Genomic DNA, 15,637 nt, shown 5'->3' on the forward strand with positions numbered 1-15,637 from the left:
CAGGATAACATTTGCCCATTAGACAAACCACTGCCCACCCCCTGTGTGCAGCTCCTTTCTTTAGTAAGACTTCTACAGAAGTGAATCTGTTGTACTCACAGTATGTAGGTGATGACTCCTATGCTCCTAAAAAACAAAGGAGATTAATTGGAGGGGTTCTACGTGACCTGTATTCTTCTTAATGAACACAATATGAAAAAGTCAATAGCAGCTGCTATACAGGCAGGAGAGCCATCATGGCTTTAGATAACTGCTGATATCTCTCAAAGAAGGGTGTTCCAGGGAAAACATTAATTTTACTTATAACTTCAAGTAACGTGGCTATTTGAAGTCTCTTTATGTATTTCTATTCTAGCAGGTATTTACTGCAGTACACATCAGAAATACCAAGAAACAGACGCAAGGATGTTTTATTTGGGGTGACCTCTTTTGCCTGCCTTCTCAGCAGATCAGATTAGTACGCAGGTCTCCTCTGCATGCAGTGCTCTTATAAATAAAGCTGTCACAAGCACTGGAGGAACATGTTTTCTTTTAAGAGTTCTCCTCTGCAGTGAACAGTGGCAAACTGTTTAACTCTATAACTGCCATCATTAACGTTTTTCATTATAATTTTGAAGAAATTAAATGCTTCTCTTTTAATTAATGCATAAAAAATGTAAAGACAGAACAAAGAGTTATTAACTGCACTTAAGTTTTTTGTTTCATTTTGTTTTGAATTTGTTGCACTAGAATGGATTCTATTGAGCAAATTGTGAAAAAATAATGGTAGAGCAGCTTGGGGAAAAAAAAGAAGTTAAAAACTTACCACATATCTGCAGCTAGTCCAAGCGGTTCATAGTTTACTATTTCTGGAGCTGTAAGAAAAAAATGGATCAAACTTCAGCAACTGAGGTAACAAATTTTTACCAGGCTGAATTGAGTAGCAGGTCAAGAATTACCAAGGGGGAGAAAGTGGGGCGGGAAAAGGAATGGTAGTTAGAGGATGCGCTGTTTATAGTTTTAGAGCCCTGACAGGAATTCAAGTTCACAGGTGTCCAGAAGAGATTATTTAGAGTAACTTGGACTATAATGCAACTGAAGAACAAGGGTGAAGCAGATATTATACACTAATTACAGTGCAAATTATAACAAATAACAAATTATTTCACCTCCCGAGGATAACGTTACCTCTAAGAATCTGAGCTTTTGCTTTGTTTTTCACTGGTGCCGTTAAAGCTCACTTCTAAAGTCCAGTCAGAAACAGCAAGAGATTGAAATTACATGCCAGACTACATTGCTGTCCATGTCAAACCCTATTATCTTTATAAGAAACATTTCCTTACTGGAAAACGTCTCCATATAAGACTGCATGCAAAAGCAAAGACCCAGCTGAGGTAATAAGATGAAAAAAGGTGTCTGTAGCAGTTGTGTTTAACTGGAATATGAATTACAATTCTCTCCCCGCCCCTCAACCCCTAAAAACCAACCTCAAAACCTCTACTTGGAACTAGTAAAAAGGAGTAAGATTAATCCAAAATCCAAGCAAGACAGATTAGAATTATGATCAGTGAGTAACAAAAAGAGAATCAGGTGGAAAAACATAAGGGGATGTGAGGGGTTTGTACTCAACAGGTGTACAGTGTGAGGCAGTTTTATCTAGAAAGGCAATGACAGAGATACCCGTGTAACTGTGTACACGCCTACTACAATGCAGAGAGCTTACTTGCCCCAGGCAACAAGTAAAAAATTATAATTTGTGTTTGCAAGGTTTCACAATCTCAATCCTGAATTTACATCTCTAAATATTTATTTGGCAGCAACCTGCTCTTACAGGAGTAGCACATCTGGTTTATAGAAAGCACCTTTCGGCTATTCCAGAAAAATAAAGTAAACCTCTAGATTTAGGTGACCTTCATACAAATGATATTGAAACTACCTCTATCCCTCACTTAACTTTGAACAGACATCTCAACTTCTGCATGGAACTTGCAATATGAGACAAAAGAACAGGTAACTCACCTACAAATTCTGGAGTTCCAAAAATGTTTTTAAATTCAACTCCCTCTTCTATTTTGTGAGCCAGGCCGAAATCAATGAGTTTGATGTGTGGAATAGGGATATTCTTGTCTAGAAGCATAATGTTTTCAGGCTAAAAATAACAAAAGATAGATCTTTGTTATTATAATATTAATATATCGGGAAAGAGAGTTCTCAAGTACTTTTTTTTCTTCACATAGACAACACTGTAGAACAAGAAACACATCCCTGTGGCTAACAATTTCCAATTCATTCTTTTGAGAAAGGGATGACAACTGTGAAATTTGACATCATTGAATGAACCAGAACTTCATAAAAGCAAAGCAAATCTAGTAAGAGTTATACTTTCATTCCTTTAATTTTATCTCATACAAAATCTGCCTTTTTGTATCTTCCTGCTAGCACTCTTAAGCTTATTTTCTTAATGATGGCTATTGTCAGGATGAAAACAAGATACCCTCTTTTCACAATGAGACAGAAGTTTTTCACACAATTGTGCGTAGTTCCTAACGTGACAAGATATGCCACTAGATTATCGGCCCAGCGGCATTGTGATAGAACACAAAGTGGAAGCTCGGTTTATCTTGTCCCTTCTTGAAACAGAAAGTATCTCCCCTGCAGGGAAGAGGTCAAACCCTGACCCCATAGATTTGCCTCAGTTACAACTGGTGCACACGTACAGCAGCTAGCAGCCTGAATATTTTTCTCCACTGAATATTTTGACTGCTAGCACTTTTACGGATCTGTTTTTGGAATTGACACTATTGGGAAACCTCACTCTTTCTACCCAGATGTCCCTATACTGTACTGTAACCCACTGGAAGATGTCTTATTAAATGCTTCTTGAGGGATTCTAGTCACTTCTGAACCTACTTAGGGAAGGAAAGTGCTCTTCTCTATGAAACTAAATTCACAGCTGTAATAACAAGGCCAGGAAAGATCCAGGATTTACTATCTAAACAGTCCAGAAAATGGAAAGAGTTGGGACCAGAGGTCCTAGCTCATATATGATAGCAAGCTATTAAAAGGACATGTAGCATCTCTCATAGCATTTCATGGAAAAGACGAAGTTACAACTGTGAAATTAAAGCTAACTTTTTCAACCACAGACTTTGACTTTCTTTACCAGATATACCAGATATTTTGTAAACTTATTTGTTCAACTAAGTTTCTCAGCCTTAGTTAATCCCTACCATGGCCCTATTTCTCAGGTTTCAGAGTAAACTACGGGTTCAATTTATCTCCCATGAAGGGCTTTAATGCATTAATTTGTCATAACTTAATCATAAGCCCAAGAGCAACAGTGAGACAGTTTGATTCCCTGCTGGCAGCTGCCCGGCCTTTTCAAAGCAGATCCTAACGTGGAAACAGCTCCTGCTAACACATACACTCAGTCAGAGCTACACTGGGAAGGCACATATGAATAATTTATTGTCATAGTCATTGGACCAAGAACATTTTAGCCTCAGGCTAACAAGTCTGGTTTTCTTTCATGGATCTAGGGCATATGTGTTCACCCCAGATACAGGATGTAAGATTGTTTAGAGCAGAGAGAACAGACTGAAATGACAAACGGTAACACTCACTACCTCTTGGACTGTTTTATTCCTTAGGTAGTTTAAGTTACTGTAGCTCCACTGCAGTCAATGGAGCCCTCTCAAGTGACGAGATAATTATGAATCACCCTCTATCTAATCAGATCACTGCTTAAAAATACACGTCTAATTTAACACTAGCAAAACTCCAAACCCAGTCCTATAAAACCCAGTCGAGTTATTCTGTAAATATCTTTTAGGTCATTTGATATTCACTATCAGTGAAATGATTCTTTACTTATCCTTTCTGATTCCTATCTTGCATTTCTTGTAACATCTTCATGGTCCACCTGACATTACTGGTATTAATTATCAAAATTAGTAAAGATCAGTACGGAAAAAGTTGCACCTATGTTCTCACAATAATTTCATGCCACTGGATATTATGCTGTTTTCTAATACACAGGGAAAACTTTCAGTCTTTGGCTTCTGGATTCGTGTTCACACATCCCCTACACTTTTTCACATGCACCCCGTGAAGATTTGGACAGCTGTTTGCAAACCAGTTTCTTAGGTTAGATGTGATTTGCCACAACTACATATATGCCATTAACACTGACTCAAGACCAAGCAATTTAAGACAAAGACAGCATTGGGCACACATTTAGCACAAGGAAACAGCATATATATATCCTGAGAACTGGGGAGGAGTCTATCTATAGCACATGTAATTAGTAATAAACGAACCTGGATTTAAAGTTACGAGAAAGAACATGTAATCTAGCAGTTCAGTTTTTTCCTTTTTCCTTCAGTTTAAAACAGTTCCCTCTGGTTTATTCTACTTTCTCCTATGGTATAAGTGCATTTTGAATGTATTTCTGGAAGCAGCAATGTCTGAGGCAGCCAGTTCTGTAGCTGTGAGTCTGATACTGAGAAAGCACTTTCTTCTAGTCTCAAGAGTTTCATTCCCAAGGACAACAGGCTCCTAGCTTCAGAGAAGCATGTTCACCTAGGTACGCCACAACCAAAAGGAGAGAGAGAGAGAGAGAGAGGGAGAGAGAGAGAGAGAGAGAGAGAGAGAGAGAGAGAGAGAGAGAGAGAGAGAGAGAGAGAGTCTCCTCTGTACTGCGTAGGCAAGGTGTACTGATATCAAAGTCAAGGGCCAAAGCTATAGATATCACCTGATATGTTAGGAAGAGAGCTCTCTGTGATGTGCTTTCAATGCCGTAAGCAGCTAAGAAAGCAGCAAGTCTTTTTGTTAACCGAACTGCACTAGATGACACATACTCTTCATGTAATTCTAAACACAGTGGGGAATGGAAGCAGCAACAGTTGTTTGTAGCTGGCCCTGGCTCTCCTCTTCCCAAAAATGCATTTCCTCTGCACATCATTCTAATTTTTTTCTATTTTTTTCTTTTTAAAAGACAGGATGCTTTGGATGATACTACTACAAAAGCAAACAGCTGAAGGATGAAGGCTTAAAATTTATTTTTCATAGGCCTAATAAAGGATATTGTCTTCTTTAGAGCACTCAGCTGTCAAGCACAATTAAAATGGTCTTCCCTTATTTTAGGCATGCTATCAAATACAGATATCTAAAATTGTAGAAGGCACAGTCCATCATTAAAAAACAACAGTAACAATAAGTCTAAATCAGCATCTTTACCTTTAAATCAAAGTGAGCAATTTTCTTAGAGTGAAGGTAATTCACACCATCCAAAATCTGCTTGATAAATCTGGTTGCTTCCTCTTCACTCAAAGATTCCTTCTGTGCCAGGAAATCAAAAAGTTCTCCTCCAGAAACTCTGCAAAACACATCAGAAAGTGTCCTGTTATCTCCTGCATTGTAAGACATAAAGTAAACATAAGCACAGAAAACTAAAGTAGCAAAAAACCTCCATACAGTTAGAAAAAGGCTGCTCTTGCAGACAATCCAGAGTTTTGTTTTCTGGTGCCAGGTGTGCCAAAACTTCCTTTTGGCTTCAGTGTTCTCCCCTGTAAACTATGGACTAGCTCTCCCTAATTCATTGATGCTGCAAGGTTTGATTCATCAATGACTAATAAAGGACCACAAAAAGGTACACTGTTTGATGAATATACAGCCGTGAATATTTCAATAGGTAGACTTTGATGTTAACCACTTCAACTGCTATTTTTCAACATTTTCATTCTGGATGAGAAAGAGGAAATAGAACAAGTTGCAATAGTCAACAACTGTTAAAGAATCTTATCGGTTGACATCAGAAACATGAGGCAATAAGATCTGTAAGACCTGCCAACAGAATCTCTTTTCTTTCCAGAACAGCCTTTACATTGTTCTAATACAGATTCTTGCTTGACATAACTGACACGAAAGCATTTATTTTGTGCTGAATTTTTAAGAAGAACGCAGATTGTAGCAGCTTGGAAGGTACCTAAATTTGTTTTCCCACATCAAGGAAGTACTATTAGTTACTATGAGTTTTCACATCAAAATTGAAATAACATTCAATATATATTTAGTACATAAGACTTCTATTTCCATGTTTGTAGTGAGAGCTCCAGTGTTATTTTTCGATATGTTATGAAACAGGATGATCTAGATATTGAATTAGGCATTGTTTGTATTGTTATTCATAATTTATTGTTTCCAGTTCACACTGTCATTGGTATTATTAATTTATTCTCATTCAAATTTACTGTTGGGGGCACCCACAAAGCGGTTGGTGCTCTTGGGCTCAGGCGTCCTACCCATCTGTGGTCACCATTCAGAGTGCAAGCACAAGACCGGAGAGATCCAACAGTCATTTTAGAAAACAACATTTTGGCCCTGTTGTCTGATGTATCTGTAAAAGAACTGGCAGGTTCAAACGCTTTGAGTTAACTAAGTGCCACAACTCACAGACAAGTTGGATCACACTGTGCACTGCAGACGTCTTTTGTGCAACCATTCCTCTGACCTCAGGCTCCCACACAACACTGGAGGTGACAAGATGGTGATTCCCTACTCTGCCTCTTTCAGAGTAAACTATGCTGAACAGCTAACAAAACCTGCAAGGACAAGCCAACTGCAAACAAGAACAACGTGTCAAAAGCCACAAAGACATTGGACTTATTTCTTAGCTTCTACTGTTGCTGTGGGTGACAGCAGCAGAGATTTACACAGGGCCTATTGACTTGAGCATTGATTACTGTATATTTTTTCACAGGTCCCACATAGTCAGAAACTTTCTAAGTAACATGAGGCAGGACACTTCACCTGGGCAGAAGTCATCTCACTTCACCTTGGCAGAAGTCATTTCATGCTTTATTTGTTACAACTAAATGTCTGGCAAACAAAAATAAACTCATATGACCCAGGAATATGTTGCAACTGCTGCCTCTGGCTGCTGCCTTCTCCTTTCTATTAATCTTAGTTACTCAGCCTGTAAGACTCTTACATGGTCTCTGATTTTCTTTTTAGGTGACACATACCAAAGGTCTCAGCACTATCATCAGCCTTGCTGGACAGGTTTTGTTTTACCCCTGTGCACTTCAGGAGCCAGGGAACACCGTCTCCTTTCCATATTGTAGTAGGTTTAGGGGCCTTTGTTCATTACTTTAAAAATTATTACGGCTGACTGTGACAAGCTAGTAAAGAAATCTCTAAGTAAAACTTGTCTCTTAGTGAAATCTGTGTACAGAGAGCAGGCAAGTCCCATTTCCTTAATGATTTCTATTCAAACCTCACTTAAGCAATCATCTCTGGCAGGCAGGTCATCAGGAAGCCAGCTGTACTACAATACTTTCTTCTACTTTTCTGGAATTTAACCATGTAGGCACACTACTCTCTCCTCCTCTTTTACCCTTGACGATCGTTCCTTAAGGTGGACTCTTTAATCAGGACTGAGAATAAAAAAGTTCTCTCTTGGCAAAAGAAGGTAGCACATAAGGAGAGCAGACAAGCTGAGCCGCTTTGTGAAAGCCATTCCCCTCACCTTCCCCTGGCACAGAGGTTCATGCTAAGGTTGTTAGAGAATACCTTCCTGCCTGGAGGAGGCTGGCAACTTAAGTTGGCAACTTTTAAGTGACCCCAAGAGTGGTCACTTAGAACAGCTGGGTTAGCTGCTCAGGGCACACCAGGGATTTTGCACCAACAGCAACCTCAGCAACGTCCTGGACAACCAGCTGCATCTAAGGCATCACTGAAGAAACTGTACAGCCTGCAAGAACGAGGATCACAGGAGATTTACTTGCTAGCTCCTTGCTGTATTTATCCTGTTCTCTCTAGTTCACACTAACCTTGAATCAGGCTACGCAGGGGGAACTTCCAAGGTACAGAATACAACATAAAAATAAAAAAGGAAACAACAAAAAAAGATTCAGGGAGTCTGAAGTCCATCTGTTACTTTATCAGCAAAAGATTCCCTCTTACAACCACATTAGCCTTTAATTTTCTGAAGGTCAGTGATCAGCACACATTACAAACAGTACATTAATCTGCAGTCTCTTGCGGTATAGCCTAAGACATTAGCTGAAGCTGCAGAGACCTTAGAAGAGTAATCTAAAGGAAAATTCAGTAGAAGAGATGCAATGATTTCTCATTAATACAGACTCAGGCATTCAAAACAGGTTTCAGTAAATTGTACAAAGAGAGTGGTGAGCAGTTGAGTGCAGGATCACTCTTACCCAAGTTATGCACCTGAACTCAGAGAAACCCTCAGGCAGAAGAGACTTAGCAATCCCAAAAGCCAGCCATTATGGAATCCCAGAAAAAAAGGCGTTCAGCACTAACTCTTTTGCAGTAAAACACTCATGCTGCCCTACAAGTTACATTTGAACACCCAGGGAGGTGTGTTTTCTAAATCAGCACCACCTGTGAAAGAGCAAATGTTCCTTTCTCAAAGGACCTTAGGTCACAGAAAAATTCCTTCCTCTGGTTCCATCTCTTTATCTTTTACCACGTCACCTTATTCCCATGGTAAACAAAGAAGTAAACAAACGATGCCTTTGCTCTTCCTTCAAAGTCCAATAAAAGCCAAACAACAGTGCTGCCTTACTTCTTGGAAACAGCTGTTTATTTTGTGTACACAACCTTGACACTTACCAGTAGAAGAGAGTGGCGTATCAATCAAACCTGCCTTTAGGCTGCTTTCGTTTGGGCAAAGCAGCCTCAAGGCAGGGCCCAAGAAAGAGAGAACAGCAAGGTCACAAAAAGCTGTGGAGAGCATATCCCTGATCAATGTACACAAGGAAGGGCAAACTGTGTACCTGCCAAACTGCACTTAACAGCAGTGGACTCGGGAATGCTCTTGCTCTTGAACAGAAGAAACGCCACCTGTAGAATCAACTCCTGTGTAAAGAGGGGCTGCCAGCACAGGGAGTTTGGGAGAGGGTCAACATTTTAGACAAAGCCTCTTTTAAACACCAGAGTAGCTTCTTCAATTAATCAAGAATACTGCGGACATGCTTTTGAAGTTGAAGTCCACTGCAGCTTAACACAAGATTACTTGGCCAGGTACTGTAACGCTTATTTTGATAAACTGCAGGGAGTATGAGACTCTGATATGAGAGTGGCAGGAGGAGAGATCATCTGTTTACAGAGAGAATTTAATTATCTTTATTAGCAATTATCGTCATCCTCAATGCGTATACAGCAGCTGAATGCAGTGGCCTTAGTAAGGTCAAAACTCTGTTGTACCCAGCCTTTTAAAAGTGCAATAAGCTACAGCTTGACAATAGGACACACAAAATGTGTCAGGCCACGTAAGGACAGGAAAAAGCAGAGAGTAATGAAATGAGAGGTTGTTTTAGCACAAAGTAGCTGCCAGTCAGAAAAAGCGAGCTCCTTTCCTTTCTTCCAGTGCATGGCTACAGAGAACAACATTTGGACACAGACATATACTTAACAGATGCTTATCATAACTCATATGCCACCTGCCAGCAGTCACATTAATCTCCAGGAATGCTCCCTGGCCTAAATGCTGGCTCCCCTGGAAAGCTAGTGGTTATTTCATCGCACTCAGCGATCAAAGCTTCATTGCCTGGATTCCATACACAAGGTCAAGGTAGGTGCCCTAGGGAACATATGGTCTACCTAACTTCAGCCACAGTGTCTCTATTTCCTGATTCATACATACAGAAAAATTGCATCATTTACTCATTACCTAAAAATTGTAATAAGTAGAAGACCTCAGGCTGTCTCCTCGCTTACAGCTTTACCTTAGTACAATGAATTGACAGGTAAAGGATATGTCATCTTCTGCACTGCTCCAAGACTCAGAGCTTTATAAACTAGATGATATTGATCCCACAAAAGAGCAGGACACAACCCAAAAAAGCTTAAATTGATGTCTCTCTTCTTTCACTACATGACCAATTTCATCCCCTTAGGTCGAGACCATACATTCTTATGAGCAAAGCTCTATTTATTAGACGAGCTATTTCCATTCCTGGATGAGTACAAGCACAGAATTCTACTCTTTGCTTTGTGTGACAGTGTTCAGGATTCCCCTGGTTCTCAGTGGAGATTAGGAAGACTAAGCCACACAAATACACATAGACATAAATCTGCATGTGCACTAAGATAATTTACATCCCTTTCAACTCCTTAAGGCAGACCAACAGCACACACTATGAACTGTACAGAAGGAGATACTTTGGACATAGGTCTATATGACCATCCGTGCATGCAGAGTCACTATTACAGTCCTAAGCCTCAGTCATGAAACACCTGGAATGGCAACAAGTGCCAAGTTTCATACAAATTTATTATCCCAGTATAAGTTTGGGTATAAACAGATGCAGTCACTTAGTGCCTCCCCTTTTTCATTTCCTTAAAATGACATAATTTTATCATGGCAGATTTTTTTTTTTTTTTACTCAGTAATTGACATTAGGCAACTGCAAAGTTTTCTTGAAATGACTCTCAAACTAACACATCAACACTAACACTACTACATTTGTAGACATCCAAATGTTCTACAGGACTCAGCTGCAGGTACAATGCAGAGGAGCAAGTGACCTTTCTGTGACACCCCAGCCACTACAAGTCAAATTTAATATGCATCAGGACGGCTGGCAAACACCACTGAGAACAGAAAGCCAAACAGCAGCAGGCAACTTAGCTCCCCTTCTGACTTCCCAGTGAAGAATTTGTATTCCTGGTGCGAGTAGGGGAAGGTGAAATTAATGACATGACCTACCTAGAGCGATGACAATTTCCTATAGCATCTAACACTTTGATATATTCAGTCTATCTGATAAATCAGTTACCTTCTCTAACAATCCTCCCTTGGTATTGCACACTAGGAATCCTGAGAACTGCTGCAACTGGTTTATGTGTCCTGCTGTAGCTCTGCCAAAGCAAATCTTTCGTTTTTTAGGATATCATTAGTCCCTTCTCACAAAATCTCTACTTCAGCCTTTCCAATATAAGCTGAAGTCACGTAAACAGGAATAAATCTTCCAATGTCATTTTGACTCACGTTGGGTTGCAAGACCAGGAGGCAAAAATGCTATTTACACAACAACCCCATGCAGCATTACAAGCTTGGGGAAGAGCAGTTGGAGAGCTGCCTGGCAGAAAAGAACCTGGGGGTGTTGGTCAACTGCCAGCTGAACATGAGCCAGCAGTGTGCCCAGGTGGCCAAGATGGCCAACAGCATCCTGGCCTGTATCAGGTGTGGCCAGCAGGACTTGGTCAGTGATCGTCCCCTTGTACTCGGCACTGGTGAGGCTACACCTCAAGCGCTGTGTCCAGTTTTGGGCCTCTCACCATAAAAAAAAGACATTGAGGTGCTGGAGCGGGTCCAGAGAAGGGCAGCAAAGCTGGTGAGGGGTCTGGAGCACAAGTCTTATGAGGAGCGGCTGAGAGAGCTGGGATTGTTTAGCCTGAAGAAAAGGAGGCTGAGGCGAGACCTTATCACTCTCTACAACTGCCCGAAAGAAGGGTGTAGAGAGGTGGGGGTTGGTCTCTTCTCCCAAGTAACAGGCGATAGGACAAGAGGAAACGGCCTCAAGTTGTGCCAGGGGAGGTTTAGATTGGATATTAGGAAAAATTTTTACACTGAAAGTGTTATTAAGCATAGGAACAGGCTGCCCAGGGAAGTGATTGAGACACCATCCCTGGAGATATTTAAAAGACAGGTAGACATAGTGCTTAGAGATATGGTTTAGTGATGGTTTTTGCCAGTGCTAGATTGGCGGTTGGACTAGATGATCTGAAAGGTCCCTTCCAACCTGGGCAATTCTATGATTCTGTGATTCACATGCATTGGAAGAGATGAAAGCAGAACAAAAAACGAAATGAGCATTCAGTGGCCATTTGTGCTTCCTCCAAGGTTCATGTCAGGGCAGCGCTAGGCAGACATGAGGTAATCCCTTTGTTAGTAAACTGTTTTCAGGTTAACAACACTCCCTGGCTCAGTAACAATGGCCTCAGCTTATGTTAAGGTGCACCTGTATCCCCAGGGCACATGGATGAACTGGGGGGCCTGTTTATCAGCAATCTCATTCAGTTATCCTGCCAAGATCTGCGAGGCAAGAGAACACAACAGCTCCATTTTAACAGTGCTCCTATGTCCTGGCAGTCTCCGCAGCCCTTTCCGGTTCCTATTTACCTCATCCTACCCCGGAGGACAGGAAGTCCCCTTACTCACAGCTCAAGGATGAGGACCACATCCGTCTTGTTCTCATAGATGTCATGCAACTTGATGATATTGGCATGCAGAATCTGCTGCAGAATATTAACCTCCCGTTCAATCTCCTCGCGTCTCACTCCACGACGGCTGGCCCGACTCTGACGTTTTTTAATGAACTTAGCAGCATACTCCACACCGGTGCTTTTTTCTCGACATTTCTTCACTATTGCAAACTGGCCACTGCAAGGAAAAGAAGATAACAAAAATTGTCTTAAAGCTTTCATATAATCACAGCTTCCCAAATAAGTCATTCATACACAAAGCTTGATCCTGCAAGGCCTGAGCAACACTACTGACCATACAAGCTCCTTCTTGGTACAATAGTGAGGACTGTCACAATTCTGCAGTTAAAGTTGCTAGAGCATAACAAGATAGCCTCCTGCTGTGTCTGCAATTTAGCAAAACCAAGCAGTGTCTGACAAGAAGGGAGGACAGCTGTTATAATCTCTGAAAAACCGTTCATGTTTAAATGAATAAGATCTGTCTCAAAAGGTTCGAATTACCACTCCTTCACTGGGTAATGCTTAAGGCATTCATGTCTGCAACGCACCACTGGATGTTCTGAAAAGACATGGATGCATTAAAGTATTCCCTTAAGAATAATCACTCAGAAAAGAACTCAAAGGATTGATAACCCTTTGGAAACGTAGAAGTGGCCTCCAGTAACCAAATTTCAAACAAGAGAATGGTTTATTCATATTTCTGCACTTCACTTGATAATTTAGCTGCAAATGTAACTAGAGTAAGTGCAGCTTTCTCACTGCACTTCAAGGATAAAGAATTTCCCACCACACCAAATAGTAAAGTGGCTGCATTAAAGTTTAAAAGGCATGCAGCTGCCACTTGTCAATAAAATTTTCCTCACTGTGGCTCCTAAAGTAAGATATTCCAGTCTAACTGTAATAGTTCCCCCTTATTTCCTAAGAGGGTAACACTTGGAGGTCCGACGATTAACTCAAATAATAGTAACCATGCAGGTTGCAGCCTTATGCCAGCAGTGGGAACCTTGCAAGATGAGACAGTTGTTACTGACTCATCAATAGGGAAGTAGGGGACCCTGCTTTGTTCTTCTTTATGTGAGCTTCTCTTTCTTCATCATGCTCGAAAGGCATTGTTTGAAGTCAGAGAGGGCACCATTCTCCACAGAGCTGATGTTCCCTCCTTCTCAGTTGTCCTCTGAAAAAATAACTGTAATCAAGCTGAGAGATGTCTTATCAAAATTAGGAAAGAAAGAAAGGTGGTCTGCAGCTAAAGCGGGATTTGAGTAATACAAATTCGACATAAGGCAAGAATGTGGAATGAAACAGTGATTATTCAGAGGATTCTTTTGCTCATCCCATTTGGAAAGGACAAGGGCAACTGTGCTGTATCTTAGAAATGCCTAATTACACTAAAATCATCACAGACATACAAACAAGGAAATTAAATCATAATCATACAAACAAGGAAATTAAATCATCACTCGGCTATTACCCAGTGTTTGCATTTAGTCTACACAGGACACGTTAAGAGCGCTCATAACTTTCATATAAAGTATTAAAATGCTCGGTTTTGAACATATATGTACATTCTGATGAACCTTCTTGTACCTAATAGTACTCAGATTTTTATTTTTTTTTTTTTACTTTACCTTTCCATAACAATTAGTGCAGACCGGGATATAATGATGCGTAAAGTACATAATAAAATGGGAGACTGAATTTGAGCTGGTGGAAAACAAGGAGCTAGTGGGGAAGTGCTGTAGTGGCAAGAACAACTGTCAAGGAAAATTACTCTAGTAGCAGCATTTGGAGATTGTGTCTGGTATGTCTGATGGCAGGCTGCTGCTGACAAGTCTTGGAGCAATATCTCTGCAATAAAACCTGCAAGAGTACGAATGGAAGGAAAAGTTGACTACTTCCGTTTGTATACTAGTTAAAGGACCTCATAGCCCACCTGCGTACATCTGCAATTTTAAGTAGCAACAACAGTTTATTACCACCCTAAACCTCCTCTGCCAGAAACCATAAGCTGAGGGTTACTCTTGTTATTTATTTTTCCATTGCTAGATTGTAAGAGGGATTTATCAAACTCCCTTTTGGCAGAGGGAAAGAAAAAGAAAAGACCACAGAATCCACCTTGTAAATAGGCCATGTATGTACTGTTACAAACACTACCATGGTGGTGATGTGCACCAGATAGCTGGAGAACTGAGCCTATGGATAAGGTCATGCACTTCGGTTTGCTTTGTTTAAGTATACAATGCGTCTTGTGATAACAGCGAGATGAAAAACTGTTAAGCTGTAAAGACAGAATAGGACTTCAGTTAAACAAAGTCTGTCTAAAACTATGGCTTCATGGAAGCTACCTTTTGTTTTGACAACTTGGTATCAAAAGGAGGGGGGGGGTAAGCAAGAAGAGGTTGGTGGCTAACATCTGCAGAATCTCAGTGATTTAGAGGCAAGGAACCCCAGCTCAGATCCATGCCCCACCCTTTTCATAATAATTGGAATGAAAAACATGGGAACTTTAAGTCTACCATATGCACTCCATATCCTACCATGCATTCCTTAGCCAGAAAAGGCTCAGCTGTTATCGATGAACAATTGATAGAACTGTACTTTTGCAAAAAACACATCAAAAGTATTTCACTGCATTTCCACCAAGGAGCAGAAAAAAATCTTAAACTTCTAGGAAGCTATATGGCCAGGGAGACACAGTCAGCGAACAAACAAGGCAGGAAAGCCTCTGAGAACGGCACAGTCAAATAGTTACCCTTGCCTGGCATGTGTAAAGCCTAAGAGGTATGCAAGATCCTACCACCAAAAGAACTCTTACCGAAGCCTTTGTCTCATCACATTCACGAGTCTCTGCTGATGTCCAACTACTTTACAAACAGACAAAACAAGATGGTGAGCTCCTTTTCATACCCAAGAGCAGCCCCGTTTTCCCCTGCCAAAATGCACTGTATGTCTGAGATCCCACTCCGCAAAAATTGGCAAGTCTCCGGTCCTAGAATATACATTTAGTATCAGATATTTCCTTAATCAGGGCATTATATCCAGACCTGAAAGGAAAAGACTCATCTTACAGATAACCTTAACCTTTAGCTACGGTGATTTTATCAGCCAAGATCTCTTTATAAGAATCACAAACACACTCATTAAGTGCAGCCCCCCCATGACTACGTTGTAGAAGCACTGAGCTGTTATTGTTTTCAATATTATTATATCCTTCACTGGCTTGGTAAATGAGAGATGCAAGATACAGTTGGAACTTAAATTATGCAGCATACACAGCAATTATATTCAGAACCTTATAATTATATAACGTACTTAGTGCTTCATTAACACAGATGGCTGGTTGAGTCTGTCTTAAACCTACAAATGCAAAGAAATTAAAAATTAAGGCTGTCACTTGGTGCTCAATTGCTCTCAAAAGCTAACA

At 40.5% G+C, this 15,637-nt stretch overlaps 1 protein-coding gene across 5 annotated transcripts in view; it reads right to left on the minus strand.

Annotated features, from left to right (window-relative positions):
• Window positions 1-15,637, minus strand: part of DAPK2 (death associated protein kinase 2) — a 55,966-nt gene that overhangs the window by 15,542 nt on the left and 24,787 nt on the right. For all 5 annotated transcript variants that reach the window (XR_012588934.1, XM_074599660.1, XM_074599659.1 and 2 more), the window contains exons 3-7: window positions 12,170-12,391; window positions 5,218-5,356; window positions 1,999-2,128; window positions 806-854; window positions 100-126 (exon numbers count right to left, since the gene is read on the minus strand). Coding sequence is in view for 4 of the 5 variants with exons in the window: in XM_074599660.1 (XP_074455761.1) it covers window positions 100-126; window positions 806-854; window positions 1,999-2,128; window positions 5,218-5,356; window positions 12,170-12,391 (567 nt within the window). In the remaining variant the exon portion in view is untranslated. The remainder of the gene's footprint in view (window positions 1-99; window positions 127-805; window positions 855-1,998; window positions 2,129-5,217; window positions 5,357-12,169; window positions 12,392-15,637) is intronic.

Source organism: Larus michahellis, chromosome 9 (genome assembly GCF_964199755.1).
Source record: "Larus michahellis chromosome 9, bLarMic1.1, whole genome shotgun sequence".
Classification (NCBI taxonomy): domain Eukaryota; kingdom Metazoa; phylum Chordata; class Aves; order Charadriiformes; family Laridae; genus Larus; species Larus michahellis.